The sequence below is a fragment of the Gymnoscopelus microlampas genome (genome assembly GCF_963454915.1).
Source record: "Gymnoscopelus microlampas genome assembly, chromosome: 2".
NCBI classification, from domain to species: Eukaryota; Metazoa; Chordata; class Actinopteri; order Myctophiformes; family Myctophidae; genus Gymnoscopelus; species Gymnoscopelus microlampas.
The window spans coordinates 24965358-24991511 of record NC_139939.1 but is presented as its reverse complement, the minus strand read 5'-3'; the positions used below and the strand labels follow the sequence as shown (position 1 = coordinate 24991511).

The window sequence follows — 26154 nt, the reverse complement described above, 5'->3', positions numbered from 1 at the left end:
CACGAGTATCAGCCTCCTCATGTACTGTAGTTAGTTAGGTAGTTACTAGCATGTTGTGAATAGTACCACTGTATTCCTCATCCTTGAAAATGTAGGATTAGTCACCAGAATCAAGATCCTAGGTGGTCTAGCACCTGAGTCATTGGTAAAATGACAGCAGGTGGTGGCCATTTTGAAAGATGGCTGCCATGGTTACCACAAGACAATTCTAAATAGTACCACTGTATTCCTCATCCTTGAAAATGTAGGATTAGTCACCAGAATCAAGATCCTAGGTGGTCTAGCACCTGAGTTATTGGTAAAATAACAGCAGATGGAGGCCATTTTGGAAAATGGCTGCCATGGTTACCACAGGACAAATCTGCGATGGCCCTATAGCCAAAAATGTTCCTTATGGCATGCTCTAACTGTGTGCCAAATTTCATGCTTGTATCGTAAAGTGCACGATGCCATCAAAATATGGCCCGAAACGCTTGGACTATGAGGCAGCAGTGGCCTAAAGATTAGAGGAGCGCATTTGAGACCGAAAGGTTCCCGGTTTTATCCTGTGGACCGGCAGAACAAACATGGGTGGGGAAATGAATGGCCACCTCTCCCCCAACACCACTGAAGTGCCCTTGAGCATGGTACTGAACCATGAACTGCTCAGTAGAACTGTACATTACTGTACATTACTGTACAGTATAACTGTACAACTGGTTGTACTGGGCAGTTCCCAGGTTTTAATGTGTGTTAATTTGAGGCAGGGCATTGCTCAAAAGGGAATTCATGCTCAGCAACCTCCCCAGGGTAAATGTAATGAAGGTTAAAAAATGAATTCTTTCAATTGCCACAATCCTGCATAAAAGGTTGCATTTCTATACCATATCAGACACATTACACTGTACATTAATTTAATATGGGAAGGTATAATGTAATTTCCTTAAAAGAAACTGATGATTGGCATGATTAAATTGCTACTTTCATGGCATCTAAACCTTTAACATTTTATTTTTGTTCTTATGCAGAAATTGTAAGGAGACCCAAGTCTGTGTGTTGAGCTGATGTGTCAAATGTAAACAGACACGCTCCATATTCAAATTACAAAGTTATGTATTTAACATACTATGCTGTATATAACAATTTGAAGACTGTTTAAAACATCTAGCATGGGTGGTTAAACATAGGCACAATGACATCACATATTGCACATTTCAATATGATTTGAAAACGAGGCAATTGACATCGCATTAAATATATTCATAACTGGCTATTACCAGTTGAGTCAATCTGTGCACACCTGATTTATCATACATATCTAACATCATTTTAAAAAGTAACTGCTAACAGGTAAATTGTGTTATTTACAGTAGTAACATGGAACTTCATTGATATCCAACGGAAAGGCCACTTTTTAGAAAGCAAACTACAGTACAAATTCAAACTGGTGCGTACACAGAGAGGCTCACCTGACAACAGTCCAGCAATCTGTGCAAAGGACTTATTTTTTGCATATTCACATTGAAATAAGAACTACCCGAGCTACCTACGGTCCATTTATTACAACTGAAACAAGGCACAGGTTTACTTTGTTCTGTTAATAGAAGTGTGCACTCAAGACACCTGGATTTAAAATAATGAGCACGTTTTTGCATTTCTGAAGTGCTTGGCAGAAAGCCAAATTATGTATTTAAAAAAAAAAACTATATCTTAACGCTTAATACAGTTAAAGCTCATAAAATATCAAGATTGACACGTTTAAAATGTGTGCTCTTCACTTTAAACAATAAGTTCATAGGTTCTTTGTCCTCTACCTTTGGCATGCATAGGTGCAAGGTCTAGCGGGATTAAAATGGTTAAGCGTAATTTATATTTCACCATACGACAGTGTCACTTGTCAAAACCAACTGATTATCAACTAAAAAACATTCGGCAAGTGACACTGTTGCACGATGAAGTATAAATTAGGCTTTAATGCCACCCCAAAGCAATGAAGAGTTGGCTGGCTCCTTCAGTGATGGATGGACCTCTCTCTCCTCTCACAACATTGAATGAGCAGCCCAACAAAAGGGCAACGTTTTGGAATGTCTTAATCAAGAACTTAAGAAAAGTCACATGAGAAAACTTATATACATCAGTCCAAGCATGACCAGGCCAGCTGATCTTTGCCATTGATTGGATAATAGTGGTTGGTGGTCCTCAAGGGGTTTAGAAGGAGCCGATGTCACAATCATCATACCCTGTGAACAATGGGGGTATAGCCCAATTTAACAGAAACTGCGATGTGGAAGTCTAGGCGTCAGCAGGCGTTTTAACTGGACGTGTGCCACATATTAATGACTTTATGTCATTAATATGTGGCTATGGGGGTCATCATGACATCTTTCTCTAACCTCCTAGGCGGTTGGGAGCCAGGGCTCACAGGATGGTGCAGAACATACTGCCATTGTTATGGCATCCACTGTCCACAGTGGCACCGATCCTGGTTGTCATGGAAATGGCAAGGCGGGAGGGATATTGAGAGGAGGATGGGCAAGACGTCAGGTCAGCAAGAGGACGAGGGGGTGGGTTTTCCAGGACCCAGGGGGGGGCAGATGGGCAGCTATAAAGTTAAGGAGATGAGACTTTAATGTTCAAAAGGATATATTTTCTTTCACACATAACATAATTAAAGCCATACATACATACATACATAAGAACCGTTGAATAAGAGTAAATTGTAGAGGAGAAAGGGTTGCAGGACAGGAACCAAAAGGTAAAGATGAGTGCATAAGGGGCACAATAAAATGTATGAAACAAAGGCAGAACAGATACCAACACGAGTACTGTACAGAGAGTGATGGTTGTCTAGCTACCTGTTACTAGGCCTGCGTATGCTGTTGTTGCGTAACACGCAGCTCTCGTTGTCAGAGTCGATGTGCAACAGTGGCTTGACGTTTCCAGGATGACCTTGGAACAGGATGTTGTCATGGACGATGCCCTTCATCGGACCTAGCACAGCGATGCCACACCCCTGTGTTGGCTGAACACGGTTGCGCAGTATCTATGAAACAATGCGGATACAACCACAAAACATTAGAGAACGGTACTGAGTGACTGTTATTTAACCCATTCAAACCGAGAACGCACCTGTGTCATTCTTTTATTTGAGCTAAAAAGCATTATTTTACACTTTGGCTATTAAAAAATAGCAGATATACAAGCTCATAGCGCGGCACCGAGTGCTGCGCTACGAGCTTGTAGATCTACTATTTTTGAAAATGTGTGCAAATCTTTGAATATGTATATTATTTTAAAGCGAACATTTTTAACTTAAATATTTGCTTCTGGGGGTCCCTGGAACAAAATATTTTGAGATGGGGTCGGCAGCCAAGTACATATAATTTTGGGGGTCCTTGACATGAAAAAGTTTGAGCAGCACAGATATAGAATCGGCTTCAGGTTTTAATGGGTTAATAGCTATATTTTGAGAAATTAAAAGTATGCTTGTGACGGTGTGTATTTGCGTGTTCATGCCAAAGCATGGCCCACCTTGACATCTGCGGTGTCAGAAACCTGAATGCCACATCCACGATTACTGACCACGTCGTTCTCTCCAATCTGCCCGTCGCCGCAGAAACTGATGCCGTGGCCTCTGTTTTCATAGACGCCGTTACCGCGGAGCTCCACCCTGCAGCCTTTCTCCACAGTGACGCCGCCCCGGCTATTGCCGTGGATGCAGTTGGCCGCCATCCGCGTGAGCTGTGTGCTCTGGAGCACCGCGATGCCAACTCCACGATTATTGTTCACAAGATTAGCGATGACATTCAGTGGCTCACTGCTCTTTATATATAGACCTACGGCTAGAGGGGGAGGGCGGGAGGAGAGAATGGGAGAGAGTGCCTTGAGCCAAAGTATTCATGTAACAATACCTATGATATTTGTTGTGGTGGGAAAGGTAATCAAATGTTTTACTTAAGTAAAAGTATCAATACTGGAATGCAGAAGTACTCCGTTACAAGTAAAAGTCCGGAATGCAGTAAAAGTACACAAGTATTGGTATCAAAATGTACTTAAAGTACCAAAAGTAAAAGTACTAAAATGTTTGAAAATAGCAGATCTACAAGCTCACAATGCGTCGCGATGTGACACGTTGTGAGCTTGTAGATCGGCTATTTTCAAATAGACTACGTATAAAATAGGGCTAAAGTGGTTAATGTACGTTTTATAATGTAATATATTCACATCTGCATAATGACTAGTAACTAAAGTTTTCAAATAATTGCTGTTGGGTAAAAGTACAATATTTGCCTCTGAGATGTAGTGGAGTAGAAGTAAAAGTAAAGACAATTGGAAATACTCTGGTAAAGTAAAAGTACCTCAAAATTGTACTTAAGTACAGAACTTGAGTTAAGGTACTTAGTTACTTTACACCACTGGATATTAGATACATCATTATGGCTCTCATTCTTACCTCCGTTGTGGCTCATGCAGTTGCTCTCCACAAGGGCCACGCTGATGGAACGTCGGGCAGAGTAGCGCTCGTCCTCACTTTCCAGATCGCTCTCCAATGCCAGCATCTCCCCTTCTTCATTGAATAGTTCCTGTCCTCCTCCTCCTCCTCCTCCTCTTCCCACCTCTCCCCCTCTCCCTTCCCTTCCACCTGTTCCTGCTCTGTCTTGTCCTGCATGGATCCCTTCCCTTGCCTCTCCGCTGTCAGGGTCCTTCCGGCAGAACACAGCCAGGCCATACATGCGGTTGTGGGTGATGTGGTTGCCAAGCAGCTGTGGGAGGCTGGAGGACATCACCCACACACCACAACCTTTGTTACCTTAAAGACAAAAGAAAAACTACACATCAGTGTTTGTGTCATATAGGAGACAGAGAGAGGAGGCCCATCCTAGTTAATAACAGACACAATGGGTAGCATCACGTAACCTTCTAAATGGGTTCTTCCATCCCTCTGTCTATATGAATGGCTAACAGGAATTCTATCGACCTCACAAACCCAAGGTGATTACTCACAGTATATGCGGTTTCCCTCAATAAGTCCACGGCCCCTTTCTCCCACCACCACGCCATCTGAGTAGCCATGACAGATGTAGTTGTTCCTCAGGACTGGGTCGCCTCCTCTGCGGATGTCAGCACCGCCCCACTGGTTCTCTCTGATCACATTCTCTGGTTAAGAGAAATGGCATAGTTGCAGTGCTTTAAAATTCAGTGTGTCAGAGTGGTTAAAAAAGAAAAGAAAAAAAGAATGATGCGAATAGTGTGAAACAAATGACCGCATACTGATTTACTCACCTACTATCATCCCTCTGCCGTTCTCATTTACAGCAATCCCTGCTGCTTGGCCCTGGAAGATATGATTACCACTACGAGAGAAAGTAAGAGTCATAGTTAATGAGCCGAGAGGCAGAACATTTTAGAAAACAAACTCTTCAGTCATCTCCATATTTGAGCAAAGTTTCAGTCCAATCCAACCTCCATTGAACTCCAGCATAAAATTATTATTATTATTTTTTTTTTTAAATATTCGCAACATTAACCCTGGAGAGACACACAGACAAACTCTTCTAGGCGGCTCGCCCCATACTAGAACCACACCGTAAAAACATGTGCATACAGCAAGCATCTCTCCCACTGATGGGAATAGCAGCTCCACACATCTCTCGGGGTGTCATTCTGCCATCACTCCTACGTACCTAACCACAGGATTCCCATTGAAGAGAATGTAGACACCCGCTTCCTTGTTGTTATAGATCTGATTGCTGCGGATGGACCCCTTACCATTGCCAAGGACAACAACACCAGAACGCAAACCGCTGTGTATTCTGTTACACTGTTGACAGAAAGAGAGGGGAGGAAGCAATGAGGAGAACGTGCACACGAAGAAGTTACATTTGAAAATCTGCTCTGAGAGTTCAATATCATACTATAATTCTAGTAATAATTCTAGTAACCTCTGTAGTGGTACGTGAGTGAAGATACCCGGTTCTCCTCACTGGCTGGACCAATTGCTCTGATTTTGCACACAGCCATTGACCATTACCATCTGAACGCAACTGTGAAGCCCGTTTTTCAATTTCATCAAATCTTAGCTTCTTATTAGCGTTTTTGTGTCAAACACTGTCGCCATGGTTACGGGGCTGCCCAGCTATGGGACAAACTGCCTCCCGGGTTGCCAGATCATGTGCGCATATCCCCCCACGGATGCGCTGCGCCGACCGGGTATGGTCTAGTTGTCATTAACTTTCATGATCATCAGTGGCTGGTACCTGAGGTATCCGCTGGATCAACACATTCTGATGTCATTGTCTGACCAGATGTAATAACACACAGGAATAAGGGGAACTTGTGCAAGGATGCAGAGTAAAATGTGTTTTTTGAAATTTGTGTTTAATTGTCCCGCAGTTGGGACAATAAATGATTAACACATATTATTATTAGCCAGACCGATGAATGTCATCTGTCTGGCTAATAATAATATGTGCAGGGTCAGACAGTAGTGCACTAGTTACCAGGATGATGGGATTTGCCCCCTTACGGATGTCCAGCCCTGCTTCACCATTAGAGTGGATATTGTTTTCTGCGATGAGGCCATGTGCAGAGAGACGCAGGAACACACCCGATGCACGGCACTCACTCACTTCATTACGCAACATCACTATCTGAAGAGGGAGGGAAGAGTGGAGATCAAATAACAAACACATCAACTTGGCAATTGCACCTTAATTACTGTTGGTCTTAGCCTTTTCTCAGTTTTTTTTGTAGAAAATCATGTTATGACAAAAAATGTATCTTATCCTATTTACCGTGGCATTCTGTATACAGCGGACAGCATAGTTCAGCCCACGGAACACATTCCCTTCCAGTCGAGCCTGTCCATAATTGCACACATGCACTCCACCCTTCCCATCCCGGAAGAGGCAGCGCCTGAGAATGCAACCCTGGATGGATCCTGCAAGTGTCTGGGCCTCTGGGTCCCTATGTAGCTCCTGCTGCAACGAAAGGAGTTCAGGGATTTCAGAGGGTGGGTCAGGGGAGAAGGCCGGAGGCAGAGACCCATCAGGCCGGGGCTTTAGGAGGTGGGCGAGACCGTGGTGGTCATGGCGGAGTTTGAAGTCCAGTGTAAATGGTTGAGTGATGTCCCTGGTTGTTTCCACCTCTTGACTTTCCTCCTCTGCCTCACTGGGCTCACTCTCAATCCAGCCGTCCTCAATCACTGTGCCCTGACACAGTACATCCATCCCAGCCTTCCTCTGCCCATTTCCTCTGTCTACAGAAACATTAACAGCAGGAGTCTGAGGGTCTGCTGGTGGGCAACTATTCCCGGGCAAGCCCCAAGATGTGAATGTTCGGGCCAGGGCAGCCAAATGCTTACAAGCCCAGTTCCTCTCTGTCACCGGAGGACCTTCAACAGTTACTGAGACTGTGTCGCTTCCTGAGAAGTCACAGCTGTCTAGTAAGCTGAGGGCAACACCAAGAAAGTGGGCCGAGCTGCCCTGTGAGAAGGAGCAAAAACGAGCCTGGCATGTTCCTCGGCCAAGGATCTGCAGCTGAGCTCCCTCAAAATTACAGTTATCTAGCTGGACATGACCCCAGGATGTCTGTAGTGAAGGAAGGAGAGAGTCAGATGAAATCAGAATATTAAATATATTTGTCAACATACTGGATAAAGTCATTTAGAGCCATAAGGATATATTGGTTTGGCTAATATCAGTATTGGCAATTAGGCGGCCGATATTGCCAATACTGATATTAGCCAAAAGATTGCGTTGTGAGCTTGTAGATTGGCCATTTTTGATGTTTTAATGGGGCTTAAGTGGCAGGAATAAAATAAAGGATATTGTTTTGTTCTATTTATTTGTTTGCTTATAAGTTAAAATGTTCTCAAATAGAACAAATTTAATAAAATCTAAGTTTTTCAAATTGATTTCAAGATTTTGTACTTTTTTCTTTCTATCCTCCACCCAAATATCTGGTCGGGCTCTATTATCAACTCTTTCTTCCGCTCACCTTATATACTACGGTGGAAAACCAGGCTGGCATGAAGACCAGATTACACAGCCTGGCAGTTGGGCACTGCTGCTCCACACATACGAGCAAGGACACCTCCCCCAGCCGGCCTAGCCCAACTAGCTCTACAGGCACCTTTAGCGTCACCTCCGCCTGCTCCTCATACACTCCCGGGTGAAGAACCACACGGTCGTATGGTCCTGCCACTCCCAGGGCCCCTCGTAGGGTCTCGAAATCACAACCAGAACCGACATGCCAAATCCTGCGGTCCTTTCTCCGACGGAAAAGATGGAGGCAGACGGATGCCTGGAGCTCAGGCCCGTTCTGAGTCCAGGTCCGGCTGGCCAGAGCGTGCTGCTTCAAGGCCTCCCTCCAGGATGGGGGTTCCTGGTGTGGTCGACTGGGCCAGTTGGGGTGTCGGCACTCTTGGCAACCCAGGCAGAGCTGTCTCCATCGGGTGTTGTCCAGTGAGAGGATGAGCTCCCTCCAAGCACGACACACCAGGCAGCAGCGTCCCAAGTCTGGAAGAGGCAGATAGGCCAGGATAACCCTCCACAACTCAACTGGGAGGCTGCCTACCTCCATGGCAGCAGAGGCACTACTTCACCTCCTGAAGATAATGGGGTCATGGAGGCACCTGAGGGAAACAGACAGTTGGACAGGAATATGTTAAAGGAAACTATCAACACTGTTATTCAGGCATCATAATGCCAGCATATCATACTCATATTATTATTATTTCCCCCCCGGAACTTAGAGGTTCTGGTAAAAAAATATATGAGTGATAGGCTGGCTATATCTAACAAAAGAATCACATAAATTGTCATACATAAGGTAGCCTAATTGCAATTTGCTTTGCATAGCATAAATAGCACATACACTGGGCAAGATAGTGACTTTGTAGCTATCAATCGCCTAAACCAGGGGTTTTCATTTCAACCAGTGGTCCGGGGACCACCAGTGGTCCTTGAGGGGGTTCCAGGGGGTCTCCAGCCAAATTAATAGTTAGCAACCAAATTGACCCTTATATGTCTGTAACTCTGAGAGTGTACAAATGGAACCAAATGGACCCGTTATCCATTTGTACACTCTCAGAGTTAAATGAACACTGATGATGGTGATACAGTGTAGATTGGGACCCCCAAGAAATCTAAATGGTTGAGTCCCTGCGGCATATCTTTTCAAATGGGGGTCCCTGGGCTAATATTTGTCAATTTGGGGGTCCTTGACGCGAAAAAGGTTGAAAACCACTGGCCTAAACGTTATGCTCGCTCTATTATGGGCTCTGTTTGCGCACAACACCATGTAAACATCACACGCTATCTGCGACGTCGGACATACGAGATGCAATGACTTGAGTTATTCGGATACGTACCTATTCCTTATCACAAGTTGCTTTGAAACCTATGCATCGCTGCTCGGTGTGTTGAGCTCCCACATAGCGGCGGTATCGACTTCTCTCCAATTCTTTAAAGTCAATAACAAATGTCTCTCACCAGAGGAGGCATCGGTGGATTCATTTCAGACATTTTCTCTCGCTTTACGGCAAAGCGTGCCATAGAAACCAGGGACGCCCCTATTGAGGCATGAGAGGAGAGGGATTCCATTCAGATGCATCAGCCCTAGAATGGCTGTGAGATTACATACATTTCATGGACATGAAATGTATGTAATACAGTGGTGGAAAAAGTATTCAAATTGTTTACTTAAGTAAAAGTATCAATACTGCAATGTAGAAACACTCTGTTTAGTAAAGGTCTGGTATTCAAAATTGACTTAAGTATAAGTACAAAGGTATTGGCATCAAATATACAGTACCAAAAGTAAAGTACTCATTATGTAGGATGTCCTGTTTCACAATGTATCATGTCTAAAATAAATTGCTAATCACAACCCACTGTGAGCTTGTAGATCAGCTATTTTCAAATAGATAGGGCTGAAGAGGTTAATGTATGTTTTGTTATAATACCGTAATCAAAATCTGCAAAGTAACTAGTAACTTAAGTTTTCAAATAATTAGAGGAGTAAAAGTACAATATTTCCCTGTCAGATGTAGTGGAGTAGAAGTGGAAATACTCCAGTAAAGTAAAAGTACCTCAACATTGTACTTATACAGTACTTGAGAAAATGTACTAGTTACTTTACACCAGGGGTTTTCAACTGATTTCGACCCAGGGACCACCATCCTGACTAAAAGCAACCTGGGGACCACCACTATTGTGCGTGGCGGGTCCATCATAGACCCACCCCACACAATAGTGGTGGGGGGTTCATGTACCACAGGGAGCTGGAGAAAATAGCTATAATATCAATATAATATCTAATAAAATACAGCGATTTTGTTTGAATATGATGGAATATGATTAAGGATTACTGTGATTATGGTAAGCTCACATTTCAAATTACACACACAATACAGTAAGAACTCCTGTAAGTTATTAAAAGTAAAAAAAAAAAAAAAAAGTTTAAAAAAAAAGTTTTTTTTTTTTTTGGCCAGGGACCACCTGCAATACGTCCGCGGACCACCGGTTGAAAACCCCTGCTTTACACCACTGATGCAGTATACATGAAATATATGTATATCAGACTATCAGAGATTTGTTTTAATCCATTCTGACAATTGCATCTATCTATTCTATATGCAAGTGTCAGAATCGATAAAATAAATCTATGATAATCTACGTTTACACCTCAAAATCTGTTTTCGTTGAAAACTTCTGCTGAGATGCAATGATCATTCTACCCTTCCATAGGCAGAGAGAGGACCCTACAGAGCATGTGCAGAACAAGTTTCACCCCTCTAGCTTCAGTAGCTTGTTTCTGACTAGAATCATTGAGTGTGTTACGTTTGCCCCGTTACTTTTGACTCCAGTCTCCCTTAAGTAAATATGCTTAGTTACTTTCCACCACTGTCTGGACTAATCCATGAAATGTCTAAAAGGCATAATAGGCTACTGGGCTGGGCGGGACCATGTGGAGATCCCTGGGCTTTCATTGCTTAACGTTTGTGTGCGAGGCGAGCAGTGTTGCCATGTCGGCTTATTATAAGCGACTATGGGCTTGTTTTTCTGTAAAGTCGCTAGTAAATATTAGTAGTTGCGGGTTGCGGTTTTTCTGGCTTGTTTCTGAAGTGTAGTTGCTTATTTGGGCTTCCCAGTGTTGTTTAAACCAGTGTGTCTCAAACATTTTCATGTCAAGAACCCCCAAATGAATATGTATTTGTCTGCGGAGTGCGGACCCGGGGGACCCACCCAAACATTTTATGCCAGGGACCCCCATACAAGATTTGTGTTGTTAAAATGTCATAGTTTTCAAGATTTTTTTTTTTTAGAAGATCTGCTATTTTCAAATGGCCAATATGTGTTTAAAGGGCGAAGGGCTCGCTTCTTTTGGGCTTGTTTTCATAGACCATGGTTGCTTATTTCTATCTCAAAACCTGGCAACACTGACCCATTTCAAGCCGAAACCAGCAAACAGACTACACGTCTTCTCACAGCAGACAATATGGTCCTCATTATCGAAGATAAAGTAAGGAACTTTACAATACAAAATCGGTGGCTTGTAGTTAAACAGGTCACTGATACGATCCACTTAGATTTGTAATAATTTTCAGTAAATAACTAGACAAAAACGAGCTGAAATTGGGCAATGATGATGAAACTTTAGACTGATGAAGCTAATGTGGGCTAAAGGACTGCAGATTAAATAATCAAGTAGATAGATGGAATTTACATTTTGGTCAGATTCTAAATCATCTTAATCAAAGGCATTGCCTTCATTCATTTTAGCCGTATTCATCCGTTTTCTCGGCAGCTGTTTTCAGTTATAGTAATGATACTCAGTCTGTCACGCCTCGTGAACAGTGGACTACAGTGGTGTAAAGTAACTAAGTACATTTACTCAAGTACTGTACTTGAGTACAATTTTGAGTTACTTTTTACTTTACTGGAGTATATCCAATTTTCAGTATTTTTACTCCACCACATATTAAGCAAATATTGTACTTTTACTCCACTACAATTATTTGAAAACCTTAGTAGTTACTTTGCAGATATAATGGCTAAAAACATACCCACTTTAGCCCTATTTCATACATATGCTATTTGAAAATAGCCGATCTACATAATGCGATGCGTTGTGAGCTTGTAGATGTGCTATTTTCAAACATTTTTGTACTTTTACTTTTGGTACTTTAAGTATATTTTGATGCCAATACTTTTGGACTTTTACTCAAGTTACATTTTGAACACAGGCCACCATCACTAGTAACAAGAGTATTTTTTTTAATATTGTAAAATATCTGAGTACTTCTTCCACCACTGGATATTAGCTCATCCATTCAGTTATTTCAGCAGCTTCAGCTGTTATGAAACATCCCCAGCGAGCTTCCGTCCATCACGTGAACGCAAAAGCCTGCTAGCTGCTATCATCATCATAGGTCGTCGTGTGACAGTGTCGCGCGCCGAACGATGGCAGATCTACAAGCTCACAACGAGTGCGTCCGCCCTCTTATTTTTAACTCTATGGCGTCCGCCCTGTGTTATGAGCCTGTACATCTCATAGAGGTATAGGTACGCAGCTATAGAGTTATAAGTACGCAGCAGTAGCGTAGAGTTAAAAATAAGAGCAGTAGCATAGAGCAGTAGCCGTGGTGGTTGTGCTGTAAAACGACTTGGCTGCCAAAAATCGACAACGACCGCCGTGAACGCACGTAAAAGCGATTTCCATAACCCAAATTAGCCAATTTCTGTGAGGTTATACATAAACGACTAACGAGGCCTACGTAATCATCCATCATCATTTTCTTGATTACACGATGAGCATCAAATACACGACAACAGCGAAAAAACTAACCCTAAATGAAAAACAAAACAAAAAGCAACACCAGCCTAAATGGAAAACAAAACAAAAAACAACACCAACCTGTAGTTCCAAGGTATCAGAGGTCTTCAACAGGGGGCCCGGGACCCCTAGGGCAGAGGTCTTCAACAGGGGGTCCGGGACCCCTAGGGGGTCCTCAAAGTTACTACAGGGGGTCCGCCAAATCTTTGTGTGATATGATATTTTTTACATTAACCACTTGAACCCTAGCATCCCTTTTCTGAGGAGAACTTTAATAGCCAAAAATAGCAGATCTACAAGCTCACAACACCTCGCAGTGTGAGCTTGTAGATCTGCTATTTTTGGCAAAGAGGTTTGGCGTAGAGGGGAAAAAAGAGCAGACCCTGAAGAGGGGGTCCCTGCTTCATCTCTCAGCTAGGGGGGTCCTTGGCCTGAAAACATTGAAGACCCCTGCCCTATAGGGCAGGGGTCTTCAATGGGCCCTCAGAGTTACTACAGGGGGTCCGCCAAATCTTTGTGTGATATGATTATTTTTTTCTTACATTAACCACTTGAACCCTAGGCATCCCTTTTTCTGAGGAGAACTTCAGCTATTTTTGGCAAAGAGTTATAGGTGTCGAGGGGAAAAAAGAGCAGCAAAAGTTTAGTCTGAAACACAATTTTATACAATACAGAGGGGGTCCCTGCTTAATCTCTCTCAGCTAGAGGGTCCTTGGCCTGAAAACGTTGCGTTACTTATATTATACCTCTATAGTATAACTCGGGGAGTAACACACTTGTTTTTTGACCCACTAGGGAGCGCTGTTGGCCTGTCAGTAGGGAGTAGGGGAGCAGGCTAATGCAGTGGTTCTCAAACTTCTTTGTGTCAAGGACCCCCAAACTAATATGTATATGGCCGCGGACCCCCACCTGAAAACGTTTTGTGCCAGGGACCTACAGAAGAGAGAACTTTTGTTAAAAAAATGCAAAGATTATTCCAAATTCAAAAATAGCAGATATACAAGCTTGTGGCAGGAAGTGATGCGCTGTGACCTTGTACATCTGCTGTTTTTGAGTAGCCAACATATAAATGGATAAAGTGGTTAAAATGATAGTGATGCTGTATTATCATTTTGGTGGGGACCTCCTGGAAGCCCCCCAAGGACCGCTGAGGGTCCCCAGATCCCATTTTGAGAACCACTGGGCTAATGAATTGATTGATGTACTTTATTTAGTAAGACATGAGAACAGTACATGGCAGTACATAACAGTACATGGAAGTACAAATTCGCAATACAAGGTCTACTAAACTGGATAGCTCAGTTAAGCACGTAGCTTGTTTAAGATGAGATCCCCATGCACACAAATCATGTTGACATATAAGAGACAGACAGATATACACACTACTATACAGAATGTCATACAATCAGTTTACAGGTTACTGGTATGAAGTATGAAGGGTGAAAAATATGTACAAAAAAGAAAGAGAGGGGGGGGGGGGGGTAGGTTAGGTTAGGACATGGGGTAGGTTAGGACTTGGACAGGGGCCATTTTTGAATTGCAGCCTCCTGAAGGTGTATCTTTAGGGCATTTTTGAAAGTAAGTAGGGTTTTACACTCCTTTACTCCTTTTGGTAGGGCATTCCACATTTTAGATGAATAGCATGAGAAAGAGTTCATTCCCTTTGTTGTGCCAAATCTGGGTTGAACATGGTTTGTGGAGCTGCCTCTGGTGTTATGATCATGGACTTGATTAACATTTTGGAAGTATTTTGACAAATACAGGGGGATCCCAATGTTGTGGTGTATCTTAAAGACCAGGCCCATAGCAAGTTGCTGTACTCTGTCCTCAACCCTAAGCCATCCAAGCCTAGCAAAATGGGCATGGGTTAGATGGGCTTTGTAATTGAGGCCAAGAAGTAGCCTTACAAGTTTGTTTTGGGATGTTTGGAGCCTTGTTTTTAGGGCCTTGGAGGTGTTGTGATACCACGAAGTGCATGCATAATCATAATGACCTTGTATGAGGGCCCCTACAAGAATCTTCAGAGTATTCTTACTGACTTTACGAACAAGCCTCCACATCCTCCGTGTTATTTTGTGGACCTTTTTGATCGTCTTTTCAGCGTTTTTGTCACCTGAGAGGTTTGCCTCCAAGATGGAACCCAGGTAGGTAATTTCCTCCTTTCTTGTGATAACATTTTCACCCACTTTGATCGTGAAACTCTCAGCCTTTCTAAGGTTAGGGTTGGACCCAAAGAGGATGGATTCAGTTTTACCCAGGTGTAATGAGAGTTTGTTGTCGGAGAGCCAGATGCAGATCTTGTTGAGTTCAGTGCTGAGAGTTTTCTCAACCTGCAGCCTGTCCCTGTCCGAGACCAGCAGAGCCGAGTCATCTGCGAACAGGAACAGTTTGCAGTCGCAAGCTGAGGACATATCATTCACATATATCAGGAACAGTAGTGGTCCTAGTATGCTTCCTTGAGGAACACCACAAGTCACTGGGAGGGGAGGGGACTGGGTGCCGTTTACTTCCACCACTTGCTCCCTCCCTTCCAGGTAGGATCTCATCCAGTTCACCGACGTGTCATCAAAGCCTATTGCTTTGAGCTTATTGATCATAATTGGGTGATTAACGGTGTCAAAAGCCTTCTGGAGGTCCAGCATGACCATGCCGCAATATTTGCCCTTGTCGACATCTTGTTTGATAGAGTCGTTCAAATAGAGAAGGCATGTGTCAGTGGAGTGGTTTGTTCTGAAACCAGATTGGAATTCGTAAATTAGATTTTTTTCGGCAAGGTACTTATCAACCTGTTCATAGACTATTTTTTCCATGACTTTCGAGATGGAGCTAAGAATAGAAATAGGGCGGTAGTTGCCAGGGTCTAATTGGTTTCCTTTTTTGTACAGAGGGGTCACTCTTGCTTTTTTGAAGTCGTTAGGGACCCGTCCCTGTATGATGGAGAGGTTTATTATGTGGGTAATGATTGGGGCAATGGAGGCGGCTGAGTCTTTTAGAAATTTAGCGGGGATGTTGTCGGGACCTGTGGCTCTGTGTTGTTGGAGTGCACTCAATTTTTTAAACACCTCATCTGTTGACACAGGGGAGAGTTTAAAATCATCTTTGCGTACACCCTGTTTATCGTAAAATGAATCAACATACTCTCCACCATGACTCCCAGAGTGAGGGGGTAGTTTTTCAACTAACTCTGAGGCCACGGTCGTGAAGAATATGTTGAGGATTTTACTCACTTCCCGTTTGGATGAAATGAGAGTGTCATTCACCTTGAGGTTTATGTTTGTAAACCTGGTTTTCAATTTCTTGCTGCAGCCTAGTAGGTTGTTGAATAGCTTCCAGAGCTCACGTGGTTTGTTTTGATTTTCCTCAATTTTGCCATCGAGGTAGCTTTTTTCTGCTAACAACAGCATGCCATTAACCTTGTTTCTTAGCATGTTTTTCTCTTTTTTGAGTTTCGCTACGTGGGATTCGAGACCTTTATTGAAGCTTTTGGCAAGTTTGATCCTACTTTTATGATAGTCAGAATACTTTTTGTCTCTGACTTTCATGGTAGCAAGGATATCCGAATTCATCCATGGAACCGAGCGGGTTTTGACCCTGATGGTTTTCATGGGAGCCACACTGTCCAAATTTTGAATGAATTTGGTTTTGAAACCAAGCCGAGATTCGTCTACCTGTGTGCTGTTTAGTACGTCGGACCAATCCTGTTCCTCCAGTCTGTGATCTAAGTCCTCACTCTTGTAGTTTTTGAGGTCTCTGATCGTGACTGTTTGGTGGTAACCGGTCTTAGGTTTACGTTTCTTTCTGGTGCAGAAGATCATGTTATGATCAGATATGCCACAGGTAGAAACACCACTATTGAGGATTTTGTCCTTGTCCGTTGTTAGAATGAGATCTATGATAGTTTGAGTGGAAACACACAGCCTTGTGGGCTGAGTGATCAGCTGGTGGAGTGAGTGCCGATTACAAAACCCCCTGAATGACTTAAACACTGACGCTTCCTTACGGAGCATGTCAGTGTTAAAGTCACCAAGAAGTACTGTCTCCTCATTGTCCACTTTAGCTAAACATTCATCAAGTCTATCATAGAAATCAGCCTGGTTAGGAGGTCTGTATATGGTACCGACTAGCACAGGTTTAGCATTTTCAAAAATGATCTCGACCCACACAGCTTCAATGTCTGCATCATTCAGGTCTTCGCGAAGGATGCAGACATTGTCTTTATGTACATACATGCATACGCCGCCCCCGTTTCTGTTCCTATCTTTTCTGAAAAGTTTGTAGTTTTCAATCTCAATATCAGTATCATCTATCGTATGATCAAGTTTCGTTTCAGAGAAAGTTAAAATGTCAACCTTACCATCATAAAACTTCTGCTTGATTTGTGTTAGCTTGTCTCCTACAAGGGAATTCACATTGAGGTGTATCATGTGCAAGCCAACGCCAAACGATTTTTTCATTTGTTCAATGAAAAGATGTCTGTCCACTGAGAGTCCACAGAGAGGAGCAGTGTCGGGGGGGAGGGGGGTGTTGAGGTGTTAGCGTCCATCAAAGCCTCTGTTTCGCTGTACGCGGCCATCTGTGGGGGTTGGGGGGGGGGGGGGGGGGGTGGGGGGTTGGGCATCGTCTGGTTCTTGTTGGTAAGCAACCAGCTGTGGGGCTTGGGGGATGGGGGGATGGGGGGTTGAGGGGGGCCTTCGTCTGTGTCCACGGGGGTCCAGCCTGGTCCGTGTGCCGCCTGGAAACGCCAGATGTGTCCGTGGATAGGTTTCTTCCGTTGCGCAGCGTCTCTCCGTCGCGCGTCGTGGTGCGTCGAGTACGGCTGCGGTGTCGTAGTGGTCCGAGGGTGCGTTGGCTTGTTGGGACCGGGAGCTAGCGGCGTGGAGTTGCTGTTGTTGTGCGACGTTGTCGCTGGCAACGATAGCAACGTTAGCAGCGCTAGCTTCGTTGGCCAAGTTTGCCTCTCTCGCCAGACGGGCAGAAGTTTGCCTGGTGGTAACTGGGCCTGGATTAACGTGGATATCACCCGACAGGAGAAGAAAAAGGATGATTAAAAATCATCCTTTTGAACACATCTGCTTGAGTGGCTGGCAGCTTGCTGAGTTGCTGTTGCTGTCTTTCTGATTAGCTTCCTTGAATTGGTATTAGCTGATACATTGACTGGCTGATTGGCAGGAACACTTAGGGCAAAATGTAAGGCTTTATACATTACTATATAATACTGCTCTATCACAATACACTGCACAGCATACTGGCAAATTGGCTTGACCACTTCCAAATGATTTAATTTTAAACATTGCCACTGAATCTACTCCATGTGTAGTAGGCCCACTACTGGAGATACTTTGCAAATGGATCTTTGTTTTGGTATAGTAAAATATTGCAGGCTTCCTATGCAAGTATGGACAAGTTTATAATTAGATTTGAGTAGTTCCAACAAAAGTATGGAAGAATAATACATTAAAAAAAACATATTTTTCTCTTTTCTAAAATATAAAATTCAGAATTTCTAAATTGATCATACAAGGAGTGTTTTTCCAGTTTGGAGCAGGCAGCCAGCGAGGCCAACTCTTTAAAGGAGTAGTTAACCCCCAAAAAATATGTTTTTTTTGTCCTAAGCCAATAATTTGACGTCCGCAAGTAAGTAATTTTTTGGGTGAACTACTCCTTTAAAGAACATTATTTGTTTACGAAAGGGATACAATTACTGTGCACATAGAACTACAGCAAAATAAAAGATAATTGCTTGACTTAGTGACAAACTAGTTATGTGAGTAGTCCAGTGTGTAGTCTTCTAAATGATTGGGCTTTTAGACTCGGCTGAATAGTTATACAATAACACAAAAAGCCCTGAGGACATTGTGGTCCTGTGTATTCAATTCATCAAGACATATAAAGACATACAATACTATTCAAGAAATCATCAATACTAGGAGCAGTAAAAGTATATTTACAGAAAAACAGTGGGGGGGTCATTTCTTTTGCAAGCTAGAAGACACTAGGTCCAGCCTTGCTGTTATCATTAATAATGAGGAAATAGCCAGCACACAATGATTGTCCTTTTCACCAAACAACCAAACAGGTCTTCCTCAGTGTTGTTGACAACACTGAGGAAGACCTGTTTGGTTGAAACCAGAGTCATATAAGGAGAGTTGCGTTACCTCCGTTCACTTCATCAGGCCAGGTCTTCTACATAGCCTTCTATTGGCGAATAATGGCAAAGCCCTGAACCGGAAGTACGGAATGCACTGGAGTCTATGAGCGTTTGTCACTATTTCGAGTTTACATCAACCACGTGACCGGCGCTGTTTCTGCCCCCTCATTGACGTAACTCTCCAATAGAAGGCTCTGGTTGAAACGCGTCCGTTGTTTCTGTCCGTGAGAGGCAAATAAAACCATGTGAAAAGGACATTCATTGTGTGCTGCTGGCTATTTCTTCACTTTTATGGTATTATCAAGCCGTGCACCTTTAGACTTTGATTTCATATGGAGTGTTGCGGGCCTTCTGCTTTTCAGTCATTTCTCATCAATAATAATAACAATAATGCATATTGTGTTCTGTATCATCCCCCTTCCCCCACCCCCCTAATTGAACTCCATGTCAGAGAAAATTCCTCAACAGCACAGCACCGCTGAGCAGATGTGGCAGCACCACATAAACATGATTTGGGCCACCCCCTCTTAAAAACAAACAAATAACAATGTCTAACAAAGGCTTACAAATAAAACAATTATGCTTGAACCTTTTCTTATAGGATACAAAAACCACTCAACCTCATGAGACAAAGTAGTTTAGACAAGGAAGTAGAGTCTGCACACTGGTAATGCTGAAAAAGATCTGCTGTATTTTATTGCGTCGTCAACGTTTTGATCAATCAGATCTTCATTGACGACGCAATCAAATACAGCAGAGCTTTTTAAGCATTACCAGTGTGCAGACTCTACTTCCTTTTGTGATACTGCTGCTTGTCTTCCACCTGGATGTACTTGCCCTACCTTCCTCAATCCACAAAGTAGTTTAGAAACCGGTAATGGCAAGAGCAGAAACCAAAATTGCACAAATGAAATTGAGTAAGCAAATGATACTTACTCAACAACCATGTCATGGTTGTTAAATTAATTAGATTGTGAGATGTTGAGGAAATGTGAGCTGTACCAGTATCTATATGCCTCTCATCTCTTGTGTTTTAATCACTACGTGTGTGCGGTGGTAATGCACAGTTGGTGTGTGCATACGTGCATACAGTACTACTACGAGTTGCACCATAAACCTGTGAACCCTTGCGAAATCCATCGACTGCTGCTGGGAACAATCCAAGGGGACTAGAGATAATTATGCACATCAACAGTGGGTGCAAGGCTGTTGCAACACAGCACTGCTTTGATTTCAAAATGCTTGGTCCTTGGATTTTTTGTTTTTCCTTTTTTCCATCTAAGGAACTAAATAAAAAGCTAGTAATTGTTTTCTCACTGTGACCCATTAGGATGCCTTCGACAAGGCTCTGGAAGAGGCGGGAGACAAATTGGTGGTCGTGGATTTTACAGCCACGTGGTGTGGACCATGCAAAATGATTTCCCCTCACTTCCATGTAAGTACTCCCAGTGGCTATTAGAAAATAGCCGATCTACAAGCTCACAACGCGTCGCATCATACAGAGTATTTCTACATTTTGATATTGATACTTTCACTTAAGTAAAATTTTTGAATACTTCTCCCAACACCGAGTACTCCATCCTAGAGTTAAATCCCACAGGTCTGGACTCGCCTGCACTAGCTGTAAGTTTAGCTCTGCACGATAGATTAACCTGCTCTGTCAGGGAGTTCTCACCTTGTCTTCCATACTCTTGTATCCCTGTCATTTTTGTCATGTCTCTTGTTATTAGATGGTTTGAGATCATTGCTTATATATATATACTATTAGTTCATGTCTTCCGCAGGCAGTTATGTGGTATTTGTTCCCCTTTTCTCTGTCTCCATAGAAAATGGCGGATGACAACCCAGACTGTGTTTTCCTGCAAGTTGATGTGGATGATGCTGATGTAAGTGCTGCACATAAACATTTGAAAATGTGGATATTATTTTTGAGTGTGTATAGCATAACGACAAGCACTTAATGCACTGATGTTGCATGTAATACGTTTTTGACCAGTATATTCACAAGCAAACTCTCTTAATGTGTGTTGTCCAGGATGTGGCTGCTGCCTGTGAAATCAACAGCATGCCCACATTTCACTTCTACAAGAACAAGGCGAAGGTAGGGACTCTTTAAGTTCCTTTCATATAACTTGGGCAGTAACCAAACATATCCACTCATGAACGCCCATATCTACCATATACCATATACATCTTGTCAATACAGGCAATTTTTCTTCCCCCGCTACTACCTCCTGCGGGGTACCACCAGGTTCCATCTTAGGCCCCATCCTTTTTTTTAAATGTACCCTCGGCAGAAATCATAAAAAATATCACATCTCATTCCACCCTTGTGCTGATGATTCACAGCTTTATCTCCCCCTGAATCCAAAGGACCAGTCCAAACTAGTCAGCCTCATGAACTGCCTTGAGGACATAGTCATACTTGTTGGTATACACACAACTTCCTACTGGTGAATGAAGGCAAGTTTGAAGTTGTCCTAATATGGCCCCCCTGACTCGATCACACAGATAAAAAACGGTCTTGGCAACCTGACCACCCTTGTTCCCTTGTCAAAAACCTTGGTGTGCTCTGCTCTTTGATTCTGCATTTTTGACAAGCATGTAAATGCAGTAGCGAAAGCCAGCTTTGTACCATCGCCAAAATCAAACCGTTTTTTTCTGCCCAAGACCTTGAGAAAGTCATCCACTCCCCCATTCCCTGTACCCTGGGATTAGTCTCTAATCGTCCCTGATCCACCGGCAACTGGTCCAAAACGCAGCAGCCCGATTCCTGACTGGAACTCACAGGCCCGGGTTAACACAGTGTGGTGCCCCAGGGTGCCCCCTCCTCCCACTTAACACGTACAGAAGTTTGAAATTTACTATAGCAATAAACACCTCAGGATTAACGTGAATTTATAGCTAAAGTACAGGCTCACCATGCATTTGACTCCATAGATAGAAATAGTCCTACAAATGCTATACTGGCCCTTATACTGATGCTCAAATATGAATGTAACTCACATCCCAACTCTCATATTAATCCTAAATGTCTTGCAGACTATGCAAAACCATTACAGTGTCATTATGTCTATAATAATAATCTACCCCCACACACTTAATGCCTTGTGTGGGTGTGAGGTACTGAATGTCGCAGAACACAGTAAAACATATACAGATTTTACAAGCATCACTAGCTGAACCACCAAATCGACCACAGCCAGAAATAATGGAAAAACACCTTACCCTTTAGAGAGAACAACTTCTTCTTGACTTGTACATGCAAAGTCTGTAATTATATCCTTAATCTCATAAAATAACAAGTGATGACTGATGTCAGGGAACCTTCTCGCTTTCCATTGACCTGGAGCACCTGACAACCTCCCTGTTTGTGACGCACACAAAAAAAGGTGCCGTTCGCTGGTACATTTTGAATCCTCGCTATGTGCTGTGATTGTTTCTCTTTTTTCGGTTTTCATTTAACACAACTGCTTAGCTGATGTCTGTCCATTTTGAACTCCGGCGGGCAGCACTGGGCACAGCATCAATGTGGACTCGACTGTGGTTGGGGGGAGGGGCACGTACATGCAATCCCAACTCTTTTCTCTTTACACTAGGGCTGGGACTCGAATTAAAAAAAATATCTAATTAATTAGAGGCTTTGTAATTAATTAATCGCAATTAATCACATTTTAATCGCATATCAATATTTGACCTGAGAACAGTGAAAAGCAATTTTTTCGAATGGATTTTAGCATACGTCTTTAAGTACATGTACTCAAGAACTGTACTTAAGTACACATTTCAGGTATTTGCACTTGACTCGAGTATTTCCAATTTCTAATCCTTTTACTTCTACTCCACTATATCTCAGAGGCAAATATTGTACTTTTAATCCACTACAATTATTTGAAAACTTTAGTTACTTTGTAGATTTAGATTATTATTACAAAACATACAGTGACCACTTAAGCCCTATATCGGCCATTTGAAAATAGCAGATCTACAAGCGCAACGCATTGTGAGCTTGTAGATCTGCTATTTTCCACCACTGGAGGCTGGTAGAGTGTGTTTTGAAGTTGTTTTATAGTAGTTTAAAGGAGGAATTCACCCAAAAAATGACTAATGTTTTGGGTGAACTACTCCTTTAATTAATTATTAATACAAATCGCGTGCATGTGACCCGCATCGTGCACCCTGAAAAAAATAGGTGTGATTAAAATGCGTTAATTTTTTTACCCCAATATTTTTTCTGTAATTAATTGATCGAAATGAACGCGATAAAGTCCCAGCCCTACTTTACACACAAACATGCACGCACATGCACACATACTTGGTTATGATACTAAACGACTATATTAAATCACCCAATGACATGTTAAGGACTGCTTAGGACTTACATTGTTGTGGCAATGTGCCACATTTTTGCAGGCAAGGTGGCAGTTAGGAAAGTAGAATACTACATCCATTATGAAGTCTGACAGGTAGTAGCTAGGATAGTTGAAAATAATTTAAAAAAAGAGGTGATGAGGTAAAAGGGGAAGACCAGTTAAGGAGATTTTAAAAACATACAGAATGTGGGCCATAAAATGTGATGGTGGAAACTAGACCAAGAAATGGAGATTAAAAAGAGAGGGAGACAGTGCAAGAGACAGACACACACACACACACACACACACACACACACACACACACACACACACACACACACACACACACACACACACACACACACACACACACACACACACACACACACACACACACACACACACACACACACACACACACACTGCATTTGATTCTGCATTTATGATTTAGCTACCTCCTGGTTGGTACAGCACTTTGGTCAATGGTTGTTGTTTTTAAATGCGCTTGATACAAATACAGAGACACTTGACATAATATACTGATAGATAGATATGTTTTATATTTCTTTATATCTTTCTTTTTTATATCGGTAACAGTCTATGACATGTAACAAATAAGAAATCTTGAATATTGAATGTAAATGTTATATTCCAGTTGACAGGAATCCACTTTTTCGGTCAAAACCTAGAGGAATAATCATCTTTACTCTCTGCTCTCCTTTTCAGCTGGGGCAATTCGCGCATGTGACCCGCATCGTGCACCCCCCCAGCGCCCCCCCCCCCCCCCCCCCCCAAACGCGCGCGTCGGGCATCCATTACAGATTCTGATTTGCCCAGCCAACATATCATCAGGCTATGCGGCGCGTCTCTTCATTCATGTTTTCATGCACTGTGTTGGCTAGTGGCTGCAGTTTGTTGTTGCCTGAGCACCACGCGAGTTGGTTGGTGCGCTGGTACGATCGGTCCGTCTGAAACTCGTCCAGTGAGAAACGTTCCGCGGTGCAAAAATAGGTGTGATTAAAATGCGTTCATTTTTTTACCGCAATATTTTTTCTGTAATTAATTGATCGAAATTAACGCGATAAAGTCCCAGCCCTACTTTACACACAAACATGCACGCACATGCACACATACTTGGTTATGATACTAAACGACTATATTAAATCACCCAATGACATGTTAAGGACTGCTTAGGACTTACATTGTAGTGGCAATGTGCCACATTTTTGCAGGCAAGGTGGCAGTTAGGAGAGTAGAATACTACATCCATTATGAAGTCTGACAGGTAGTAGCTAGGATAGTTGAAAATAATTTAAAAAATAGGTGAAGAGTGATGAGGTAAAAGGGGAAGACCAGTTAAGGAGATTTTAAAAACATACAGAATGTGGGCCATAAAATGTGAGGGTGGAAACTAGACCAAGAAATGGAGATTAAAAAGAAAGGGAGACGGTGCAAGAGACAGACACACACACACACACACACACACACACACACACACACACACACACACACACACACACACACACACACACACACACACACACACACACACACACACACACACACACACACACACACTGCATTTGATTCTGCATTTATGATTTAGCTACCTCCTGGTCGGTACAGCACTTTGGTCAATGGTTGTTGTTTTTAAATGTGCTTTACAAATACAGAGACACTTGACATAATATACTGATAGATAGATATGTTTTATATGTCTTTATATCTTTCTTTTTTATATCGGTAACAGTCTATGACATGTAACAAATAAGAAATCTTGAATATTGAATGTAAATGTTATATTCCAGTTGACTGGAATCCACTTTTTCGGTCAAAACCTAGAGGAATAATCATCTTTACTCTCTGCTCTCCTTTTCAGCTGGGGCAATTCTCCGGGGCTAATCCTACGAAGCTTCAAGAGATGTTTAATGGCTTCAAGTGAAGAGCCACCCTTGAATGGTCACCTGTGCGGCCTTCCAACACTTTTTGTTTTTTACCCATCGCCAACACTTTCCCCCTCTAGCATTTGTGTGGGTTGTTATCACGTCATCAAGTGCATGAATGCCTTTGGGCAACAGTATGTCTTCCATTGTTTTCTACTTGCCTTCCCTTCTTCTCCTCTTCTCCTTATAAGGAATTAATCACTGTTGTATGATGGGCACCAATGCTGCTTCCATCCTTGACCACTTGCCCTACACCCTGAGTCAGTACACTAATGATTCCAACATAGTATAATGCATACCAGTATGGCTACCATGCTCTCTTGCTGCAGTTCTCCTCTAAACTTCTTGCCATCTCTGTGCTCGCCATCCTTTTCTTACTTCACTGACCTCCTTGCACTTGGCTCAATCAACAATGTTCAATTAAAAATAACATAACCTGTTTATGAGTCTTCATCATTTAATCTTTTTACACTCGTATCTGGTATTGGTATGTAAGGCATTCTGGGTTCTTAAAACACCAGTTATTTTTTTTATGCAGAATCGTCGACTTTTAACACTAGAGTTGAGTAATATTGTAGCAAGTCATATAGCTGCTGTTTACGCCTCCTTCCAAACATTGCACTATACAGTAGATGATGATAACGTGTTTACATCATTTACAATACTAATTACACCAAATAATGATGAGCCAGATACTGCTTAATTAATACAATTCTTATTCTGCTATATTCTTGTGGTACAGAATAACAGTATGTCATAAACTAAAAGCAGCTGATGTTGGCGCTCAGTTGATTGCAAAAATCACACATTGGAACACAACTTTCCTCTACAGTTGCATTACTAATCAAATGACATGTAAAAACAAAAAGCCAGTTCTGTGGCATATACAGGC

General features: G+C 42.5%; 2 protein-coding genes across 4 annotated transcripts; one reads left to right on the top strand and one right to left on the bottom strand.

Moving 5' to 3' along the window:
• Positions 1 to 974: 974 nt before the first annotated feature.
• On the bottom strand, positions 975 to 22421 carry fbxo10 (F-box protein 10). Of its 3 annotated transcripts, XM_084082444.1 has the most exons (13): positions 22196 to 22421; positions 12901 to 13023; positions 9353 to 9553; positions 7978 to 8614; positions 6774 to 7568; positions 6480 to 6629; positions 5664 to 5800; positions 5263 to 5333; positions 4984 to 5136; positions 4433 to 4789; positions 3511 to 3821; positions 2835 to 3022; positions 975 to 2581 (listed from the first exon to the last, which is right to left on the bottom strand). In XM_084082444.1, exons 4-13 carry the CDS (start codon positions 8560 to 8562, stop codon positions 2398 to 2400), a joined length of 2931 nt encoding a protein of 976 aa, XP_083938570.1. In that variant the 5' UTR covers positions 8563 to 8614; positions 9353 to 9553; positions 12901 to 13023; positions 22196 to 22421; the 3' UTR covers positions 975 to 2397. The 3 variants fall into 3 exon arrangements, with proteins under 3 accessions (XP_083938570.1, XP_083938572.1, XP_083938571.1); XM_084082446.1 differs by lacking the exon at positions 9353 to 9553; XM_084082445.1 differs by lacking the exon at positions 22196 to 22421 and having other exon boundaries at positions 12901 to 13049.
• On the top strand, positions 11429 to 25703 carry LOC311063200 (thioredoxin-like). The gene is made up of 5 exons (XM_084082481.1): positions 11429 to 11505; positions 20298 to 20402; positions 20794 to 20853; positions 21003 to 21068; positions 25199 to 25703. The coding sequence occupies exons 1-5, from the start codon at positions 11482 to 11484 to the stop codon at positions 25259 to 25261; spliced, it is 318 nt and encodes a 105-aa protein (XP_083938607.1). The 5' UTR covers positions 11429 to 11481; the 3' UTR covers positions 25262 to 25703.
• The last annotated feature ends 451 nt before the right edge of the window (positions 25704 to 26154 follow it).

Coding starts and splice junctions, on each gene's coding strand:
- fbxo10 (XM_084082444.1), bottom strand. CDS start 8,562: ATGGAGGTAGGCAGCCTCCCAGTTGAGTTGTGGAGGGTTATCCTGGCC. Junction 3,023..3,510: donor CTGACACCGCAGATGTCAAG/GTGGGCCATGCT, acceptor ATTGTTTCATAG/ATACTGCGCAACCGTGTTCA. Junction 2,582..2,834: donor ATACGCAGGCCTAGTAACAG/GTAGCTAGACAA, acceptor TTAACTTTATAG/CTGCCCATCTGCCCCCCCCT.
- LOC311063200 (XM_084082481.1), top strand. CDS start 11,482: ATGGTCCTCATTATCGAAGATAAA. Junction 20,403..20,793: donor TGATTTCCCCTCACTTCCAT/GTAAGTACTCCC, acceptor CTGTCTCCATAG/AAAATGGCGGATGACAACCC. Junction 20,854..21,002: donor TTGATGTGGATGATGCTGAT/GTAAGTGCTGCA, acceptor TGTGTTGTCCAG/GATGTGGCTGCTGCCTGTGA.